This window comes from Taurulus bubalis, assembly GCF_910589615.1.
Source record: "Taurulus bubalis genome assembly, chromosome: 12".
NCBI lineage: Eukaryota > Metazoa > Chordata > Actinopteri > Perciformes > Cottidae > Taurulus > Taurulus bubalis.
In genome coordinates this window covers 20,879,933-20,899,681 of record NC_136600.1, presented here as the reverse complement: position 1 = coordinate 20,899,681, position 19,749 = coordinate 20,879,933, and the positions used below count along the sequence as shown (strand labels likewise).

The 19,749-nt window shown below is 42.0% G+C and overlaps 1 protein-coding gene and 1 long non-coding RNA gene across 2 annotated transcripts in view; both read left to right on the top strand.

Moving 5' to 3' along the window:
* The window catches only part of LOC306744647 (uncharacterized protein), a gene marked incomplete at its 3' end in the record, with an annotated part of 28,608 nt that extends 12,852 nt beyond the window's left edge, over window positions 1–15,756 (top strand). Inside the window, exons 6-30 of the mRNA XM_079227330.1 lie at window positions 87–305; window positions 524–611; window positions 970–1,122; window positions 1,712–1,809; window positions 2,136–2,308; window positions 2,398–2,514; window positions 3,162–3,419; window positions 3,625–3,756; window positions 3,894–4,739; window positions 4,944–5,174; window positions 5,264–5,488; window positions 5,626–5,850; window positions 5,976–6,209; window positions 6,296–6,517; window positions 6,694–6,879; window positions 7,037–7,270; window positions 7,396–7,566; window positions 7,723–7,929; window positions 8,164–8,346; window positions 9,011–9,210; window positions 9,536–9,604; window positions 9,735–9,779; window positions 10,406–10,468; window positions 11,776–11,955; window positions 15,349–15,756. Of these exons, the coding sequence (XP_079083456.1) occupies window positions 87–305; window positions 524–611; window positions 970–1,122; window positions 1,712–1,809; window positions 2,136–2,308; window positions 2,398–2,514; window positions 3,162–3,419; window positions 3,625–3,756; window positions 3,894–4,739; window positions 4,944–5,174; window positions 5,264–5,488; window positions 5,626–5,850; window positions 5,976–6,209; window positions 6,296–6,517; window positions 6,694–6,879; window positions 7,037–7,270; window positions 7,396–7,566; window positions 7,723–7,929; window positions 8,164–8,346; window positions 9,011–9,210; window positions 9,536–9,604; window positions 9,735–9,779; window positions 10,406–10,468; window positions 11,776–11,955; window positions 15,349–15,756 (5,167 nt within the window). The remainder of the gene's footprint in view (window positions 1–86; window positions 306–523; window positions 612–969; window positions 1,123–1,711; window positions 1,810–2,135; window positions 2,309–2,397; window positions 2,515–3,161; window positions 3,420–3,624; window positions 3,757–3,893; window positions 4,740–4,943; window positions 5,175–5,263; window positions 5,489–5,625; window positions 5,851–5,975; window positions 6,210–6,295; window positions 6,518–6,693; window positions 6,880–7,036; window positions 7,271–7,395; window positions 7,567–7,722; window positions 7,930–8,163; window positions 8,347–9,010; window positions 9,211–9,535; window positions 9,605–9,734; window positions 9,780–10,405; window positions 10,469–11,775; window positions 11,956–15,348) is intronic.
* An 810-nt stretch (window positions 15,757–16,566) lies between these two features.
* Window positions 16,567–19,610, top strand: LOC306744763. The gene is made up of 3 exons (XR_013771107.1): window positions 16,567–16,681; window positions 16,766–16,846; window positions 17,130–19,610. It is a non-coding gene; the product is annotated as an uncharacterized lncRNA (long non-coding RNA).
* Window positions 19,611–19,749: the final 139 nt, after the last annotated feature.

Genomic DNA, 19,749 nt, shown 5'->3' with positions numbered 1-19,749 from the left:
CCCAGTTTTAACAACCTGGAAAGAGACAGGCTGGCTTTACATCTTCATAAGTGAGCTTATATGTTTTTCTTTCACATCTTCTTTAGGTACTTTCTGTGCCTCCAGCTGAGGAAGGACATTTTGCAAGGCGTTCTTCCCTGTTCCTTTGTCACGCTGTCCCTGCTGGGCTCCTACACAGCCCAGTCAGAGCTCGGAGAGTATGACCCAGAGCTCCATGGGACAGATTATGTTAAGGATCTGAGCCTGGCCCCGGGACAGGGCAAAGAGCTGGAGGAGAAGGTGATGGAGCTGCACCGCACATACAGGTAACCAAAGGGGATGGGCATGGATTGTAGCTACATAGTGGTGTTTTGACCAACGTTTACTTTAAGTTTGAGTAAGCACAATCTATTCATCAGACCCAAACTGTAAAGGATCTCTGCATCTTCAGCGCTTATATAACTGCATGATTTAACGGGTCCTTAAAATAACCCTGATATATAACATATCTTTAAAAAGACCCTTATCATCTGTGTTTTTCCAGGTCAATGAACCCAGCCCAGGCAGACATGATGTTTCTGGAAAATGCCAAGAAACTTGCCATGTATGGAGTTGACCTGCACCAAGCCAAGGTAAGTTTTTTTTCATGAAATGTTGTTTCCTGTTTAGATTAGTGTTGTGTGGGTAAACTGCGGGTTTTCATGGGAATTCTAAAGTGGCAAAGTTCAAGGATTTACCGACTTCCTTTGTGTAATTATTTTTGCAACAGCATGCTTTTATTACATCCAGATTTTAATTACAAAATTGGTGTCAGCCCTCTTTCAGAAAAAATAGGAGAGATTAATATCATTTCAAACTCTGTGACCTCAACTCCATGTCCTCCGTAGTGTGAGAAAGTCTGCCTCCCTGTGACTGCTAGTGGGAAGTGCAAGGCGATGGCGTGCAGGGATCCAATATCATAACCGTTTCATCCTGTTTTTACGCATGCAGGATCTCGACGGTGTGGACATTACGCTGGGCGTTTGCTCGAGTGGTCTGATGGTGTACAAGGACAAGCTGAGGATCAACCGCTTCCCTTGGCCAAAAGTGCTGAAGATCTCTTACAAACGCAGCAGCTTCTTTATCAAAATCAGGCCATCAGAGGTAAATCTCAATTCATATTTTCATTTCAGTTTTTTTTAAATATTTTGTATAGCAATTCGATTTGCATTCTTATTTTCTACCTCGTGGAAAGCACCAATATTTTCTCCTACATCCTATCTATTTATGTCGCTGCACCCATTCTTACATATTTTGTTTTCTATTGAATTTACTACATTAGTATTACATTTAGAATGTTCATGTTTGATTATAATCTCATTGTGGTCTTTCACATTATTTGCACCTGGTTGGGTTGTATCTTAGTTTTGACTATAAACATAGACTTAAAATGACTGAACAACTGGGTTAATCCATTTGTGATACCTTCATACGAAAAGGTTAATACAAAGTGCATTTTTAGGTTTTGGTTCTAGATCATTATGTAGCTATTCTCATTATGGCCATTTATAAATATTTAATAAATTAGGTTTCTAATATTTTTATGTAAGAAATTGTCTTTTAGAATTGACATGATCTACAATATGTTCGTTCAACGCAGCTCTGGGATGTGTGTCATACTGCATGGCAGAATAATATCACCATAAGGTAATTATATTCAACTTTAACTTCATTTTTGTTTTTTCACTTTCAGCATGAGCAGTATGAAAGCACAATTGGCTTCAAACTGCCAAACTACAAAGCCTCGAAGAAGCTGTGGAAAGTTTGCGTTGAACACCATACCTTCTTCAGGTAAGAAGCAATTCTCGCTTTATTCTTAATGTGACATCCCTGCCCAGCAACAGAGGTCATCGTAAGGCTCTGCCTGTGCCCTGGATAATTAGCTAACTGTTCACTGCAGCTTAAGCCTTATATTGGCTCATATGGTCCTGACCTTTTTAGAATTAAACCTCAAAGGTTTTGTCTACTTAATAAGATAACGGTTAAAGTTGTTGCTAACCTTGTTACATAACAATGACATTTTTTAGGGATTGCAAAATCCTTTGATTTCGAAATGATGTAACATTTGAACTCCTGTTTCGTGGGTCTAGCACTGAAACACTGTTTTTGTCCCTCAGAGTTCCAACAGTGGAGCCCCCCTCATCACGTCGCTTCCTCGTATTGGGCTCTAAGTTCCGGTACAGCGGGCGTACGCAGGCCCAGACCCGCCAGGCCAGCTCCTTGATCGACCGCCCAGCCCCTCGCTTCACGCGCTCTGCGAGCAAGCGACTGTCTCGTAACCTAGATGGAGGTATGTGCAAGTGTGTCGGCCCATGTTGGAATCATTGCATTCAAGCACAGGTTAGATAAGCTACTCTCTGACGTGTTTCGCTCTTGCAGCTGGAGATGAAACTCTCCAGTTCCTGCGACAACTTTCAGCATCAACTAGGTCTGAGGTTGACGATTGGTCGCTGACGCTGTCCTCTGACAAACCCCGGTCTTCTCCTGAATTCCCAGGTACCGGGAACTGTGTGGAGCCGCAACCGTGCTTTTTGACATATTTGCAGCATTTACTCTCGCTTACAGGCAGCCTTCTCGCATCATGCTGGTCCGTTCTGGCTAATTTGCTTTTATGCCTGTAATCGTTTTGAAAACATTGCCAGTCACTTGCAGCACAGATGGCTAACTTGTCAGAACACTGACCATACTTGTGTCATGTGGGTAATGTCCCCCACCTTGTATCACTGGGCATTTCCAGTCTTGAGACAGCTGTTCCTCCTTTTTTTTTTTGGAACAATTTTAGAACTTGCTGCTCAATGTGTGTTGCACAATGGCTTTCATTTGCTTTCAGCCTGAACCTTTATGTTGAACATCTTCACTGACCGACTCACTCATCACCGCTCCAGTGGCTGCATTAAAACTGGATGAAGTGGTTGCTTTGAACACTGAAAACTAATCGCCAGTTTTCCCCTTTTCATCCGAGAGGCATCTTGTATTCCGCTTTGTTCTAACCCCAGCTTGCTGGACTCACAACAGTCGGGTACTAATGCTTGGCATCTGGCTTTGTCAGAAACATGCTTGAAGCAATATGAGGCATTCGCTTGACCGCCATCCCTCCAGCAGAAGCATTACATAACTGCCATCGCCTCGTCATCTCTTCACAGCCAGAGGGGAGTCCGAGCAGACTTTCATTCAGTCCTGGGAGGAAGGGCAGTCTGTTCACACAGTCACAGTAACCTTGGAGGACAATGAGACTGGGCAGACTGGCTCTCAAACCATCACCCAAACAGTCAGTCAGCCGTGGCAGGAGCTGGCATCTGATGAGGAACAGCAGAGGAGAAAGGAGGACCAGTGGTCCGCCCTGCTCCATCGTCATCCTCCTTTTCCCTTTGTCCCATCTTTTGATTTTGTGAAACAGCCAGGTATTTGCACTTTCAATGCCTGATATTTGACAGTTTGCTTGAAGGAAAGTCCAAACCCAGACCTCTTAATCTTTCACTGAAGCTTGGATTTTAGAGAACATGCATCAAAATGTTGTGACTTCTTCCCCATTTTGCAGTGTGAGATTCGTGTTTGTTTGCCCATCTGGGATCAAATTGTTCAATATTATTTCTCTGATGTTGTCAGCTAAGCTCAGCTTGGCAAACATTAGCTCCCTAGACCGGCTACTGCGACCAGCTCTGATACAGCAAGATGGTTGGTTCCTTTACTTTGACCGAAGCTTCAGCCTATCCTCGCTTGAGCGTGTTGACAAACCATGTGAGTTTCTTTGTGTGGAAATATGACTTTTGGAATTTGAACACTGATGGTACAAACATTTTAACAGTATGCAATATTAATCACATTTTAGTTCCTTAAATGGTCATTGTTTCGCTTTCCCTTTTTACTTTTACCAGTATCCCCCCTAGCTCAGCTCCAGCAGGAGGATGAACAGGCTATGCCTGTGGAAGAGCAGAAACTGACCAGTGAGGAGACCATTGAGAGGCTGCAGGAAACTCTGATCTCAGACAAGCTGAGAGAGATGGATGTTTTGAATAAGAGTCTGAGAGAAGTTAGGGATTTAGAGGGTTGGCTCCTGCAAAGGGAAGAGGTATCAGCGCGACTTCAGGAAGTAATAGAAGAGGAATTGGGTAAGGAAGAGGTAGATAAGTTAAGAGAGGAAAAAGGCGATTTTGAAGGTATAACAGAAACAGTCTCGAGGAAATCCGAACGGACAACAGAGACAAAAGAGCATGAAGTGGATGAATTAGAAGAGCAGATAAAGCATGTGTTTTTAAAAGGCTTGTTTCCTAATGAAGAAGAAGATGAAGAAGAAGGGGTCGAGATGAAGCACGAGAGTGAAAAAGAAGTGACAAAGGAGAGTCTGTCCAAGGACAGCTTGAGAGGGAAGCTACACCAGATAGAAAAGGAATGGCAAGACGAGGTGGAGGAGAAGATGAAGTCTGGATCTTCAGATGTGCACCAGACGGTGGAGCGCAGGACTAAGAGGAGAGTCACTATTGTAGATGAGAGAGGGCCTACGCAGGACGAAAGGGAAGATGTGCAGGTACAGCATGGTGTAACTTCAGAGGAGAGGGTAGAAAAAGAGGAGACATGGCTTAAAACAGAAGTACTGGCGGTGATAACTGAGGGAGAAGTTCCAGAGAGGTTTCAGGCTAAGGATCAATCTCAGGTGGCCGATGAGGACATCTGGTTCATACTTTTGGACCGCCCTCCACACAAAGCTGTATTTAAACCACCAGGTACAGTATGTGAAAATGCTAACCGCTTTAAACCTCTACTAATCTCTCTAAGATTTACCTTCTGTAATACATTTTTGGAAATAGTGGGGTTATAAGTGAGAATAACCCCACCTCGCCATGTCCTGCTTCTTTTACTGTGAGCTTTTTGCCGCTGCCGGTTTGCTCCCATGTTGAAAGATTCTGTGTCTTTACTGTCACCAATAGTTACTACTGTGGAACGTGCTCAGGTGGATGAAGGCGAGTATTTCACCTCCCAGACTGAGATCTCAACATTTGTGGAGAAAACAGAGATTGTAGTAGAAGAGAGAACAATGAGAGAAGAAGAAGTGTGGCGTATACCAGAGATCCCACCACCACAGACCATCATGGAAAGAGATGATGACTGGTTTGTGTTGCTGGATGATATTCCCAGAGAAACGCCTTATGTACCACCAGGTACTGCTCAAAAGTTGGCTCTCCTGCTTGCTTAATATTCAGGAAGTGTGTATTACTGTTAGACTTTCTACTGACTTTACTCATATCAGTTACCTTGAAGGGAAGAGACCAGATGGGGGCAGACAGTTTTGTCTCTGTGGCCAGAACTGCAACAGAGGAGGTTATTAGAGAAGCAGTAGCTGAAGAGAGAAAGCAAATAGAAGAAGCATCAAGACTTCTACAACAGTTGCCACAACAGCTGCTGCCTGACCAGGATGATGACTGGTTTGAGTTGCTGGATGTTGTTCCCAGAGAAACATCATTTGTACCACCAGGTACTGCTAACATCCCCTGTGCTGCTTTTCAAAACGTTGGCTCTCTTGTGCTTTATTTTGTGCTTCCTTGCTAATATACAGGAAGTGTGTATTGCTGCTTGTGTTAAACAACGTTCTCTCGACTTTACCCATGTCAGTTACCTTGAAGGGAAGAGACCAGATGGGTGCAGAAGGTTTTGTCGCAGTGGCTGAAACTGCAACCGAGAAGAACATTAGAGAAGTAGTAGCTGAGGAGACAAGGATAATAGAAGAGGAGCCAAGACATCTACAACAAATGCCACAACAGCCGCTCCCTGACAGGGATGATGGCTGGTTTGTGTTGCTGGATGTTGTTCCTAGAGAAACATCATATGTACCACCAGGTATTGCTATACATCCCCTGTGCTGCTTCACAACTCTCATCAAAGCAATCATCCATGAGCTTTGGGGACGCTCTTATTCTGAAACTGGCAATAGTATTTGAGGATTGTTATCTCTTTTGTCTCAGTTGCTGTTGCAGAGCGTGTTGACGTGTCCCCAGAAGAACGTGTCTCTCTTGTTAGAATAACAGCCGATGAGGAGGGTGAAAAAAGAGTGGAGATTATAACAGCAGACACAGAAAAACAACACTTGCTAAGTGAAAAGCAAGTTGTAGCTCTGCCCCAGGCTGTGAGAGAGATAGAAGATGACTGGTTTGTGCTGCTGGATGTTCCCACCAGAGAACCATCATATGTTCCACCAGGTATTGTCGCCTTTCCCTCCAGGCCCAAAAAGACTTACAAGCATATTATAAGTGTCTTAATACTCATTTATTCTGTTTGTCACTAGTTACCATGGCAGAGTATGTTCAGGTCTATCCTGAAGAAAGCATATCTACTGTGGCTGGAACAATAACGATAGAGTCCAGGAAGGAGGTCATAGTCGAAGAGATTGTGGTGCAGAAAGACGACAAAAGAGAGCAGAAACTATCCCAGCCAGTCAGAGAAAGAGATGATGACTGGTTTCTTCTACTGGATGCTGTTCCCAGAGACTCTGCCTATGTACCTCCAGGTACCCACAGCATTCACGTTTCTTTAATATTTTTCCACACATATTATTACAACAAAGATTGAATTTACAAGTGAACTGGGCGCCAGATTTCCGATGGTAACTGTATCAAATATGATGTTTCTGTCAGATTCTTTGCTTTTGGGTGAAGTTTGAGTATAAATACTGTTTGCTTTCAGTTTCTCTGGCAGTACCGAGCCAAATTTATCCAGGGGTTCAACCTCTGCAAATGGAAGTGATAAGCCTCGAGAGAAAGCAGGTTGATCTTGAACAGATTAGACTGCAGCCTTCTCGGCCAGAGAGAGATGATGACTGGTTTGTGCCGTTTGATGCCACTCGTGAAAAGGCAGTAATACTACCATCAGGTATATGTAATATAATATGTTGCACCAGAATTTGCTCTGAAATATTTTTATTTAAAGACCTTTACCCCTTGCCAATTTCTGCAGCTTTTCACTTGCTTTGTTTGGTGGATACACTATTATCGCTCAGCTTTTTTGACTCTGATTGATTCTGTGCCAGTTACTCCTGTTGAGATTGTTCCGGATATGAGGAGGACACTTGAGGTTGAGGTGACCACCGCAGAGACTAGAACATGGAAGAAGATGATAATTGGTGTGGACAGCATGCAAGATGAGACACGCCTGTCTGAAATTAGAACTAGCCAAATTGCATCACCGTCGGAGAGAGAAGGGGGAGATGATTGGTTTTCCCTGTACGACATCATCCGCGAAAAGCCTGTTGTCGTACCTCCAGGTACCTTTCATTGACAAAACGTCTACATGCACTGTGCTAAAAGGCTCAGATGAGCGGTGACACCTGCAAAAATGAAATATGAAATAAATTAGCATCAGACGTATTTACCCCTATTTCTCTGTTAGTTGCTGTGGTTGAGCGTGTGGTGGATGTGGTGGCAGCCACTGAACCAAAACCAAAATTCACCATGGAAGACGTGGGGCCCCCTGTGAAGTTGTCGGAGGTTAAACAGTCCCATCCGAGACGGGTGGATGACGACTGGTTTGTGTGGCTAGATGTTGCTGCAAAAGTACCAGGTATTCTGCTGTTTGCGTGTGAATGGAATCCGACGGAATAACATTGTCTGTGTGTGTGCGTTACCGTTTTATTACATGTCTCCTCCTGTTCGGTACATTGCGGTTGCAGTGGAACTGTGTTCTGACTGACGAGGCTTTGTGTGTATTCTACGTTAGCGGCTGTGAACGACCGTATCCGTACACATCCTGAAGTAAGAACAGCGAAAGAGTTTGCAGCCGGTAAGCAGGGAGCACAGCAGGGAATCACTCTAGTGGAGGAGATGTGGCAGCAGGAGAAGGCAGTACAGCAGAAACTGCATCCAGCAGTGAAAGAGGTGGAGGATGATTGGTTTATTCACTTGGATGTGGCCACTAAGAAATCAGGTATAATAAAAAAATATTTAGTCCAGCTATACGCGCAAACATTTCTATTTGAGTTTGTTTTAAAGTGCACACTTGTTCTAATATGAACAAGTGTGTCAAGAGTAAGCAGTCATCTAATTTTTTATTTCATATTTTTACATAGTTTTAGCTCGGTGGTCTATTTCACTATGAACACAAATGTCCTTATATTTGGTACTTCCATAATAATGTCCGGTTGTGTATTTGTGCTAGCAGTTGTCCCTGAGCACATCCACTTCCCAGCCGAGGTTCCAACTGCTGTGGCCAAAACAAGGGTTGCTATTTCGGAGGAGAGACCACAGTTTGAGAAGCGGATCCAGGAGGAAAGGCGTCCACTCGCACAAACGCATGTCAATGATGATTGGTTTGTTCTACTAGATGTTGGCCTCAGAGAATCAGGTATTTCTTACCTGTTTGGGTTTGTTGATTTGCAGATGAACAGCTCACACGCTTTCTTCACGCCACGAAACGCTTCGCAACATTTGCCGCCCGTTTACAAGATACACTGACTTTTCTTCACAAGAGAAAATGTCCACAGATGGCAACGCACATTCAGCATCATGCGAGGACCTCTGATCGTGCTGTGTTTTGCAGATTGAAGAAATGACGCTTTCCTAATCTCAGCATTTCACCAGTGATCGAGCTTCGAGCTTTACAGCCTAACGTCATCTGCCTTTGCATCTAATGTCGGATCGCAACAAGAACTAATCCATGCTTTTGCTCTCATCCCACTTTGTGGATATTCGCTTCTGGCCCACGTCTGATTTTGACGTGTGCTTGTCCTTCTATAAGAGACTAAACGAAGCACATGAGGTACAGTATACCCCTGCAGTGTGTGCACTTATCTGATCACGTCGAGGCTTGAAAGTGTAAGTATGATGAGGCCGCTTGCAAAGATACGCTTTCGTGTGTTACTGTTTTTATATGTTCATAGCTGTGCATTTTACTCACCGAGGGGATTTGATCATGTCAGATGTGGTTGAAATCGTATCCCTCCGTAACGCATTGTGTAAAATCATATTTCCTTTTATTAACGCTTCCACTTTGTCTGTATTTGGTCTAGTGGTGATCACACAGAGGGGCACCCGTCCCGTCAGTGCTCCGGTCTTCTCCCAGGCTGCTCTCGCCGAGGCAGGGATCCCTATGGCCCCTTTCGATCAGCCCCAGACCTCCACTCCAATCAAGACCAGCCGCAAAGAGGAAAGAAAGCTGGAGGTCACAGTCGAAGCTGTGGAGCCCTCAAAAATCGATGCTGAGGACAAGGTATTGAATTTCACCCTCATCACTGTTTTACATGTTTGTGATGTAATTCAATCTAAATGTTTATATAGCATCATATAATTGTGCGTTAACAACTTATGCCTTACAGGATAGCTGGTGCCTTTTTTTTTTTTAAAGATCAAAAAATTATTTATGATTTGTCCTCATAGCTATTGCCTCGGATTTGTGATTGTAGGTGTTGATACTATAAAATATGAAGAACTCTTAAAACAAAAGAATTAATCATAATTAATTAAAGGTGCTAAAGTAGAAAGCAGAGATTGTTCTCTGTGTCTGAGTGTGAACTGTGTCTCTCTTGCTGCTGTAGCCAGCAGTCTGGAGGGACCAGAGAGAAGTAGACTCTTTCCTGATATCCACCATCAATGGGGACATTCAGGTTAGTGTCCGACTCCGGGCCCCTGCATGTCGGCCCTCAGACGGCTTGTTTCCACTATAGCTGAGATGTGAGTGGTAAAGCCAACAAGCGGAGGATGCTAACATGTGTCCCTCTCTCCTCCCCGGGGTAGCACAAGTCTGAGGTGACGAGCACGGAGGTGGTGCGAATGCGAAAGGTCAGATTCTTAGCCTGGTATACATGTCCGTCACCATCTCTCCACCTCCATTCTGACAATATCGAGCTTCTCATCCAAAAGACTAATCTCACCCTCCTCTCATGTTGTGCTTCCATACAGCTAGGTCTTTAATGAAATCCACATCGGGTTCAATGCACATGCAGTGTATTTTAAAAGATAGAATTAATGTAAGAATAGATGGAATATGTAACTGGTGATACCAGAATAATATAACGGCAATATGAATATAATGTTTCTGCACATATTGGCTGTTTGAACGTTTTCAAGGCACTCATTTCCTCTCATTGCTTGCTATTGTTGTAAACCCTGGAATGCACACATGCATGATTATAGATTTGTGCACTTTACTAAAGAGGCATGATAACTTTCTGTCAGTCACTACTGTTCTTTAATTTGTTTTCTCATTATGAAAATAGAAATCTTACGCCTTAGGTTGTTTCTTTTGTTAGTACTTTGCAGTTCGGCTCCTATGGTCAGTCTGTCTTTTTATATTAACACTGTAGTGAAGTTTGTAGTATGCATGTCCACCGTGTGGCAGTTTAATGCCAGCATGCAGGGGAACTGAAACAAACCCACACCTTTTTTGTTCTTTTTATTTTTCACAGAAAAGAGCTAAGAAAATTGAGGATGACTCAATTTATATCAGACATAGCCTTTTAATGTTGGAGGTTTGTATCCCTTCTGGAGATGTCAGTCTATCTGTTTTTTTCTTGCTCAATGGCACAATGGCTACTGTTTAATATCACGCTTGCATGTGGCATGATTCACACTTTTTTGCATCAGCGTAAATCATTGGCTGTAGATTACATGATAAATGTTTGTGTGTGTGTGTGTGTGTGTTGCAACATAACTCTAATCCAATTGTTTCAGGAGAGTCCTGTTGAATTTACAATTTACACTTGCATTGGTACTCAAACTCGTTATGGAGGCTGTACTCATGACATCCTTTATCTGTCACGGTTCACAAGCAGCTCCATTTTTATTTGATATATATATTTTCCCAGTTCATCAGTATTCTCCTGTTCCTGCTTTTGCTCTTTTACCGCCATCTCAGTTTCTAACTTAGCAGTAATGCATTGCAATTTCTCAGTATTCATGCAAATTAAATCTTTGACCATATAAATATAAATAATTATACATCTTTGCCAAAGGAATGACATTAGGAGAAACACGTATCATTGAGTTTCTCTTTAGCACAACAATAAGTTATGATTAACAGTTAACAAACACTTTTGTTCACTGGCTAGATCATTGTATGTTGGGAGTCAATATTTAGCAGATCCAAGTAAAGATCAATGTGGTGCCAAAAGTTGCCAAATTAGTGCTGCTACTGCTTTTGTTCATTTGTGTGAAATTAACAGGTTTTCAGTCATCTTTGATCATTTGTTCCATGTCTACCATTGTTGCCTCTCCTGCTTTTGGTTTTGCAGCTTGTTTTCACGCCGTGTTTCACTGCAAACCTAATGCTACGAATAGACCATTAATGCAGCGTTGTGTAATTATATCTCCTGCCTACCCAAAAAAGAATCGACTCTGATAAATCACAGCAATGACTCCTGTGAATCTTCCCCTTGTAAACCAGGCTGGTCTCATGAATCAGCGGCCACGCTTGGTATTTATTTTCAGAAGGAGTCGCTGATAATCTATCAAGAAGCCACAATTTGATCATTGCGATTAATCATCCCGATTAATTTACATTCCTTTAGAATCACCAATTAACCCTGCTTCTGCTTGTTTTTTTGATCAGCAATAAATCAAATTGTACAGAAAAAAACCCATCATAATCTGACTGCCACTTTTCTTTTTTCTCTCCTGTTTGTTAATCTCTCTCAACCTCGAACATATCCTTCACCTTCCCTTTCCCTTCCCATACAACTTTCTATCTTCCCTTTTTTTTTCTTTGATTTCCTGGCGCCATCTTCCCCTTCCTCTCCTCCCCGTCTCCACACTGTCTGTCCCCCTGGACTCCCTATAGGAGTTTGATAAGCCTCAGGAGGACCTGCTCAGGCATCATGCCAGCATCAGTGAGCTGAAGAGGAACTTCATGGAAGCCGCCCCGGAGAACCGGCCCAGTGAGTGGGACAAGCGCCTGTCCACGCACTCTCCGTTCCGCACCCTGGGTGTCAATGGTCAGCCTCTGCCCGGTGCTGATGGGGTAAGTCTCCCACAGAAACCACTCGCCTGCAAAATCCTTTTTTTAACCCAAGTCTGCCAGTTCAAGAATTAGAGCAAATGAAAGCAAAAAGTTTAATTTATATTGAATTAGAAATCCTCACGAAGACTAACAATTCCTGAATGGACTTGGTTAAAGCTGTATTTATACATGCGTCATCAGGTTTGTGGTCCATGGCTCTGCATTTTCCCAGATGATTGTACTGGATTGGAAAACATGGCTCCACTACTGTGAGCAGTGCTCATGGATTTGTAATGGAACGGAAGAACCTGAAATTTTTGCTCGTGTTTGTAAAAGTTGGTGCGAATTCCAAAATTGAATCGTTTCCCTCTATTGGACTCTTTTCTTATCTGATATGTTCAAACAAAAGAGACCGATAAAAGAAGGGATCAGGCTCTTCCAGTTGTCATTCCTGGTTCTCTTACACTCTGAGTGTAATGGATGATGTGTGCATGTACGGCCCTGTTCAAGGAGATGGCATGTGGTATGCGACACATGCATGTGTATGAAGAATGCAGTGGGAATGGGGTCTGTATTTTTGCTCTTCCCTTTTAAAGGATTGTCGTGGTTGAGGCATCTTTGGGGACAGGTTGTCCGCTCTCTGAGAACTAACTTTGCTTCCTCTTAACTGCATTGGATGCCTCTGAGCCCTGACGTGTGTGTTTGTGTTGCATGATTGCCAGACCCTGACGCTGAAGACTTACCGCATGGTTCGGAGTTGAGTTTTTGCACGTTCTGACACTGAGCAGTATTTACCTTTTCTCCTTTTTCTGTCCTCCCTTTATTGGTGAGCATTCTTTTTGCTTTTAATACTTTTTGCATTGCACACTTTCTTTTCACACTGATTTCACCTCTTTTTTTTTTGTTGCTTTCTCTAAGACATAGTTGTTTTTCCACGAAGAGCCAAATAGTATTCACAGTTAGTTTAAGCCCAACTCTCCCTTTTGTCAATAATCATTTAACTATCACTGGACTCCATTATACAACTAATTTAATTATGTCATTACTAGTGTAGCCCTGGGGGTACACTAGTAGCAAGATATACATTTCAGAGTTATTTAATATAACTAATAATTATTCTTATTACAGTAAACTAATTGTTTGTTAACCGAAAGTCGTTGTCTGTGGTCAGTCTCTTTAACGTCTAATATGGTCAATTATTTAATCATTCAATTCTCTCAATCATGACAGGTAAACCTTTGGGTAGCTACCTTTTTTAAAATAAAATAACCCAACCACCCCATCATTAGATCTACTGTACTAGAGAGTGGTGGGGTGCTACACTAGTATTCATTATTATGTTACAGTAAAAAAGATCACATGATGGCTATTCCGCAGACTAGAAAACACAACCTTTGATGTCACATGAATAAACAAGTGTAGTCTACATTGTGCATGCCTTTAGGAAAGACGTTAACTCAACTGCAGCAAAACAGTTTGGACAGGAAGCATTTCTGCACTTGGAGATAAATGCCTCCGAGTGCATCATGTTGTCAGGATGCATTTGAGCTGCATTGAAATCAAAGCAAAGCAAGAACTGACAGCGTCGGTGTCTGCAGTGAGATCAGTAGTGCACCAGAGCAGCATTATGACACTGGTCAAACGTTGTCTGCCTGCTGGAGTGGACAAACATGTTACAAACCAGTTTGTCATTCCAGTTAACCTTCAGCTGTACATTGACAAGACTAAAGCCCTACTTTGATAAAAGTCAACATTGATAATAATGTTGCTTTTAACGTTTGACACACAGAAGCAGAACTGGTCTTGCTACTTCCTGACCTGCTATTTCAGATGAATGGAGTTTTTCCTACTTCCTCCAGACAGATCAAAGAGGCCCGAGATCATTCTGCTGCATTGAGGAAATTGAAATTGCATTGAAATATTTTCAACAATCAGTTATAGCTCAACTCTGGCTTTTACAAGTTTCAGTTCATTTTCTGTCATTTCAAAATCCCTTCCTCCTCTCATCTCTCTTTCCTCCTCCTCCTGCTCCTCCTCCTCCTCCTCCTCCTCCTCCTCCTCCTCAGTTTGTCATCCGCCTCCCACGCGGCCCCCTGCTAGACTTCTACTCCAAGCGCAGCTGAGGGGCCGTATCGACTCTCCGGAAACCCGACACAGGTGCGAGTGTGACCTGCGGAGACTGCACCTAGTCCATCTACCCATCAAACCTTTAGCTTTCTCTTCTCCTCTTCTCCTTCCTTCGCCTCCTCTTCGACATCACCGTAGCATTATTCATCTCTCATCCTCTGCTCTACTTGAGAAGCTGCCCTTTTTTTCTGGCCTCTGTGGGACAAGACTTCCATTCCTTCCATTTCCCACTGCAGCACAATTGACCTGGTTTTGTTCCAACCAGAAACGGAGCTGTTCTCCAAAGACTGTTTGAGTAGGACTGGAAATGACAATCAAGCTACTACTACTACTTTTGTGTGTTGTTTTTTGGAATCTAAGTCAACCAACATTACATAAAATAATTACTTTTATCTGGAGGCTTATGTCTGACCATGTCACTTAAAGCCTGCTTTTATACATGTGTTTTGGTACATTTATATTGTCAGTTATCTAAGGATATTGTCTAAGCTGATCACTGTGATGTGAATTTTGGATATATAAACGTTTTTTCTGAACCCACTTAAAGTAAATACTAAAAAACGGCAGTCTTGTTGCTGAGAAATATATCGTACAGTACTTCCTCGAGGCAGCTTAATTGTGATAATTATTAACCTCTTTGTCCTTCACCAGTATTTGACGGGGCATTATGTAGCGACTGCAAGAGAGTCCCCGTTGCATGACGTTTTGACAATCAACTTTGACCAAAGAATAAAAGGCATTCCATACACAGTTCATATGATTGTTTGTTCCGTGAATTTGTTACTTAAGTTTGTGATTTTCTTTATTAAAAAAAACTTTTTTGTAGTTGATGTCCAAATTAGGGAGTGGCATGTCATTATTGCAATCCCTATTGCAATCATATTCAAGCTAAAACAATAACCCATTCATTCTGACTCATACTGAATTACATTAATTTATGAAATAAACAATATGGAAGAATACCTGTATTCAGTATCCATCTTATTTGGTGACCTTCTGGAGCAAGAGTCATGAGGAAACCAGTAAGGAAACATGTACATTGTGGTCATGAAGGGCTCAACTTTGTCCTATAAATTCTCATGTAGGCCCCCAAAAATCATCATTATCTTCCTACAGATCGATAGGACCTCATAACATGGATGCTATACTGTACACATTAATGCATACCGTAGTTAAATATTTCTAACATGTATTATAAACTATGTAAAAGTGGCGATACATACCATGTCAGTAGAAAATCCTTCACCTGCCCATGATCACATAGCGGCTGTGTTGTGTCTTTTGTAGAGCGTGTGCATGAGTCTCCCTCGCGGTGGTTCAGAGACCAAGACTGCGCATGAGGAAACCAGCAGCCATTGGGGCTTTTCAGGCGTACCAAGTCCCACTGTGAGCCACAGGAGTGAGCCTGATGGTGTCCACGCCCGGGATGCTCGCGTTGAGGAAGAGTCATGCGATCAGGAAGAGGTTGTAGGATTTGAGACCTCCTTGGGGCCCATCGTAGAGGGGGAGATGGCGCAGCGGCCTGCCTCCCTTGACCCCTGCTGTCGGGCATTAGGTTGGACCCAGGAGGAAGAAGGACCATGTCCTGAAGTGTCGGTGTGCTCTGGAAAGATTGTTGGATCTTCCCCAGCTTCCTGTTTCAGGAGCGATGGTCCCCCGATTGTACGCTGCTTCCAGGTAGCCCCCCCAGGGTGACGCTGACTCCGTCTCTGCTTGGCCTCTGAATGATTTCAAGGCGGGCACTCTTAATCACTCCTTTGCAGCACCATAACAAATCGAAACTTGTGAATACTTGGGTGTTGCACAGTGGTGTGTTCTCAGCTTTGGTGATGGGTTGCTGTCACACTAGCACCTTCTTCTCCGCCTCAAAATGTCCTGTTATACACTTTGACTTTTACTTTCACCATCTTTGCAACCCACGTATGGCTTTCCGTCTCCTGGTTTCTTTTCAAGTGGTTGGTGGAGGGAAGGGAAATAACACGGCAATTCTGTCATTTCCCAAAAAAATCGTAAGCACATCTCGGTGAGAGGAAATGGCTGTCGCAGTGAAGACGACTTCACACAGACGACGGCGTAGAAAGAATGCATGGTGTAAAAGAAATTGGTTGTCTGTGAGGTGTGAGGTGTGAAGTGTCTGGTTCAACAGCCACTCATGGGGCTATGCTCCCGTCCACAGCCGCCTCTGGTGCAGACCCAGACAGTCACCATCACAGCTGTCTCCGCCTCCTTACCCGGTGGCATCTCCACCACAGAGGTCCCTATCGTCCCGACCAAGACCGTCATCTATGAGTCTTCAAAGGTAGGGGCTCCAGCACCTGCTCAGCCCAGATCTGTCTCCGCTATAGACGGTCTGTTTGCATGGAGGAGATATCGGCACTTTAGTCTGGGAGGAGGCCTCCAGAATAAGAATAAAGCAGCACTGCACCTGGTTGAAGCTCAAGGTCACATTATCGAAAAAGGATTACTCAGTCTACCCTGTTTTGGTCTTTTTCTTTTCTTTTCTCAGGTTGATGGGACAGACGAGGACAAAGAGGACACAACTGTGTGCAGCTCCAAGACCTTTACCTCCGAGACCACCAGTGGCACCACAGTCACCACCACTACCACTCACATCTCAAAGGTCAGCAGTAGAGTCTTGCTTTGTGGTGATTTTTATATTGTATTTTATTTTCCCCTCAATGACATAGTTTCTTTCCACCACCAGGTAGTGAAAAGCGGATCTTCGGAGACCCGTGTGGAGAAGAGAATCGTCATAACTGCCGACTCTGACATCGACCAAGATCAGGTACAAAACACTCTGCCCATGACACAGAACAGTAATGAACAGAATATTAAAGGACTAGTTTGACAGTTAGGGAAATAGCCTGATTTGCCTTCTTGCTGAGAGTTGGACGAGAAGATCGATACTTTCATATCTTTCTAGCGAATACGGAGCAATATGGAGGAGGCTAGCTTAGCTTAGCATGGAGACTGAAAACTGGGAGAAATGTATTTTTAAGTATCATCTAATGAAACGTAATAAATTCATATTAAGACTAATACAAGTGTACATAATGTCTGTCTTGCAGGAGAAAGGCGGCGGAGCATCAGCATTGTAACTGAATCACCACCTGCATCTATTCCTTTGACTCTTCACCTCCGACCAGCTCTATCTACGCACACATATCCCAAAACTATCCCCTAAATCTGCACCTAATATTATGGATAATTCAGTAGATAAATCTTAGTAGATCCTTTTTGTTTGTTTTTTTTCAGTTGTGTGTAGAGGAGGGCTTCACAGCACTCTAGTTGGATCAAATGCTTATCTCACCCAGGTTTTAAAAAAGCTTAGTGAACACACTTTTATTGGTAAAAAAAATCCCAGCATTTTCAGGTGAGGGATTTCAGTTATGTTTGATTTTAAATGCTTGTATTTCCCTAGTGGTTTTTACATTGTTAATTTTATATAAACGCTCTGTTTTCATTCTAGTTTAGACACCATCATCAGCATGTATTCCCTTGGTGCTGCTAGGGGAACGTTAAGACTACATTCAAGGGAATTATTTTGTTGTTGTTGTTTACTTGTCTATTTAATTCAGGAGAGGCATTTTTTTTTTTTAAATTACATTACATGACCTTGCATCAAAAAGTGGACAAAGATATTCTGTGCTCAAATTTGGACAGCTTTTTGCTTAGTTCACTGCTCAGGTACAAAAACAAAAACCGAAACATATTTTCTTGCCGAACCAGCCAAGAACCGGCAGCCTACACATTATTGTAAAGTTTAAATTAAAAATGGATCTATTTTGAAATATTTTCTATTTTATAGAATTAATGCTTTTATAGTATTTGTACAAATTTGAGGTTTTTAAGTTATTCATCCATCTGCTCATTAAATTGTAGGTTACCACTGTGCTGTTTACTGAATCGTGAGGTCTCTGCTTAAGGCCTGAGCCTCTGAATCATTCTTATTCGCTTCCTCTTGTAGTCCACCGAGTTTATCAAACCGTTCAGTTTCCACATAACAACGGAGTGCTTCCCTCAGTCCCATGTTTTGTTCAGTAGCATAAAATTCATAATTGCTTTGAATATATTTGGTTGATAAGAAAATATTTGCTTTGGTCTGTTTAACTCAGGTTTTGATATTCTTTGTAAGACTACAGACCTCCTTATGATTGTACGAGGAATGTCTATATATGTATATCAGTCCCTACTTTAAATGTACATTCATGTTCAGCCAAGTGAGGTCAATGAATACGGAGCTCGTCTGTCACAGTACCCGCACTTGTAAGGGGTGAAGGCAGCTGTCCCAGTGTGTGTGGCTTTTCTCTCATAGGAGCACGAGCACAAGTTGTCTTTTTTTACATGTTCTACTACTATACAGTAATTTATTTGTAAAGTAGGAACTGTCTTGTGTGATTTGACGTACTGTGATGTTTCAACACACGCTGGTTTCCAGGCTTCCACTAGAGATGTCACAAGGTTAAGTATTGCATTAACTATCAACCAAGTTTGTAAAGCCTTTTTACCACATAGTCGAAGTAGATTGCTCTCACTTGCTGTTTCTTGTGCTTTTTCATAGAAGAGAAAATGCTTAAAATATATGAATTCCTTTTAGATAGCATGTTTGTTAGCCAACTTTTCGTTCTTTTTTTACCCAAAAAGAAGCCATTGGTATTGTAGCTACATGGACAACAACAGAAACCTCGCCTGGAAGAAAATGTAGAATTTCACAAAAAAGAAAATAGTTTTTAGAGAATGGAAAATATTGTTGCTTTGTGACTTATCCCTGTCTTTTTATGAAAAAATAAAATGTGCATTGCTCTGCATTTTATTTGGCAGTCTCTGTGTGAAGAAGCATGCAATTTTGAACATACGAAAGATCTTGGTAAGAAATAAATATTTAATGCCGTTCACTTGCTCCACAGTTGATGTTGCTGCATGTTCAAACAACACCTAACTCTTGAGATTAAAAGATGTCACATCTGTCAAGATTGTAATATACTAAAATCATGGTACATTTGCCTAAACAATCAAGTACAAACAGTGTCTAAATTTTAAGAAAACTTAACAGCTTAATACAATTTAAATCAAGCACAGTTCCATTTTTTTTTACGGGCTTCCTCTAATATGGTATTCATTGTTTCTTGGAAATAGCACCTGATCACATTTACACTCATTGCTGTTTTCAAATAAAATCCTTCATCTTAACAGCATAAAATATTATGTTAACGTGATTTAATGTTAACTTTCAAAAGTATGGACTGACTATCAGTGATAAGGCAACCCTGTCGGGCTGGTGGCAAGGCGTCTGTTACATCCACTCCCTGTAGCCACAAAGCACACCGGAGCCTCCATCGTCACGGAGTTAAAGACACTTTTTTTTTTCTCTGAGGAAACAACCCTAAAATGTGCAAAGCTGGATAGACATAAACTAAAGTTAAACACTACCAGGAGATTGACCCTTTGGAATTAGTTACACGTTTTAATACAGAAAAAAATAACCTGCTCAACGTGTACGGTGTTTCAATAAATGAGGAAATGTCTGAATCTGAAACTGTCAAGGTGCGTTTGGGAAACTGTACAGGCATTCATTGGGAATATATATATATATATATATATATATATATATATATATATATATATATATATATATATATATATACAAATATATATATATATATATATATATATATATATATATATATA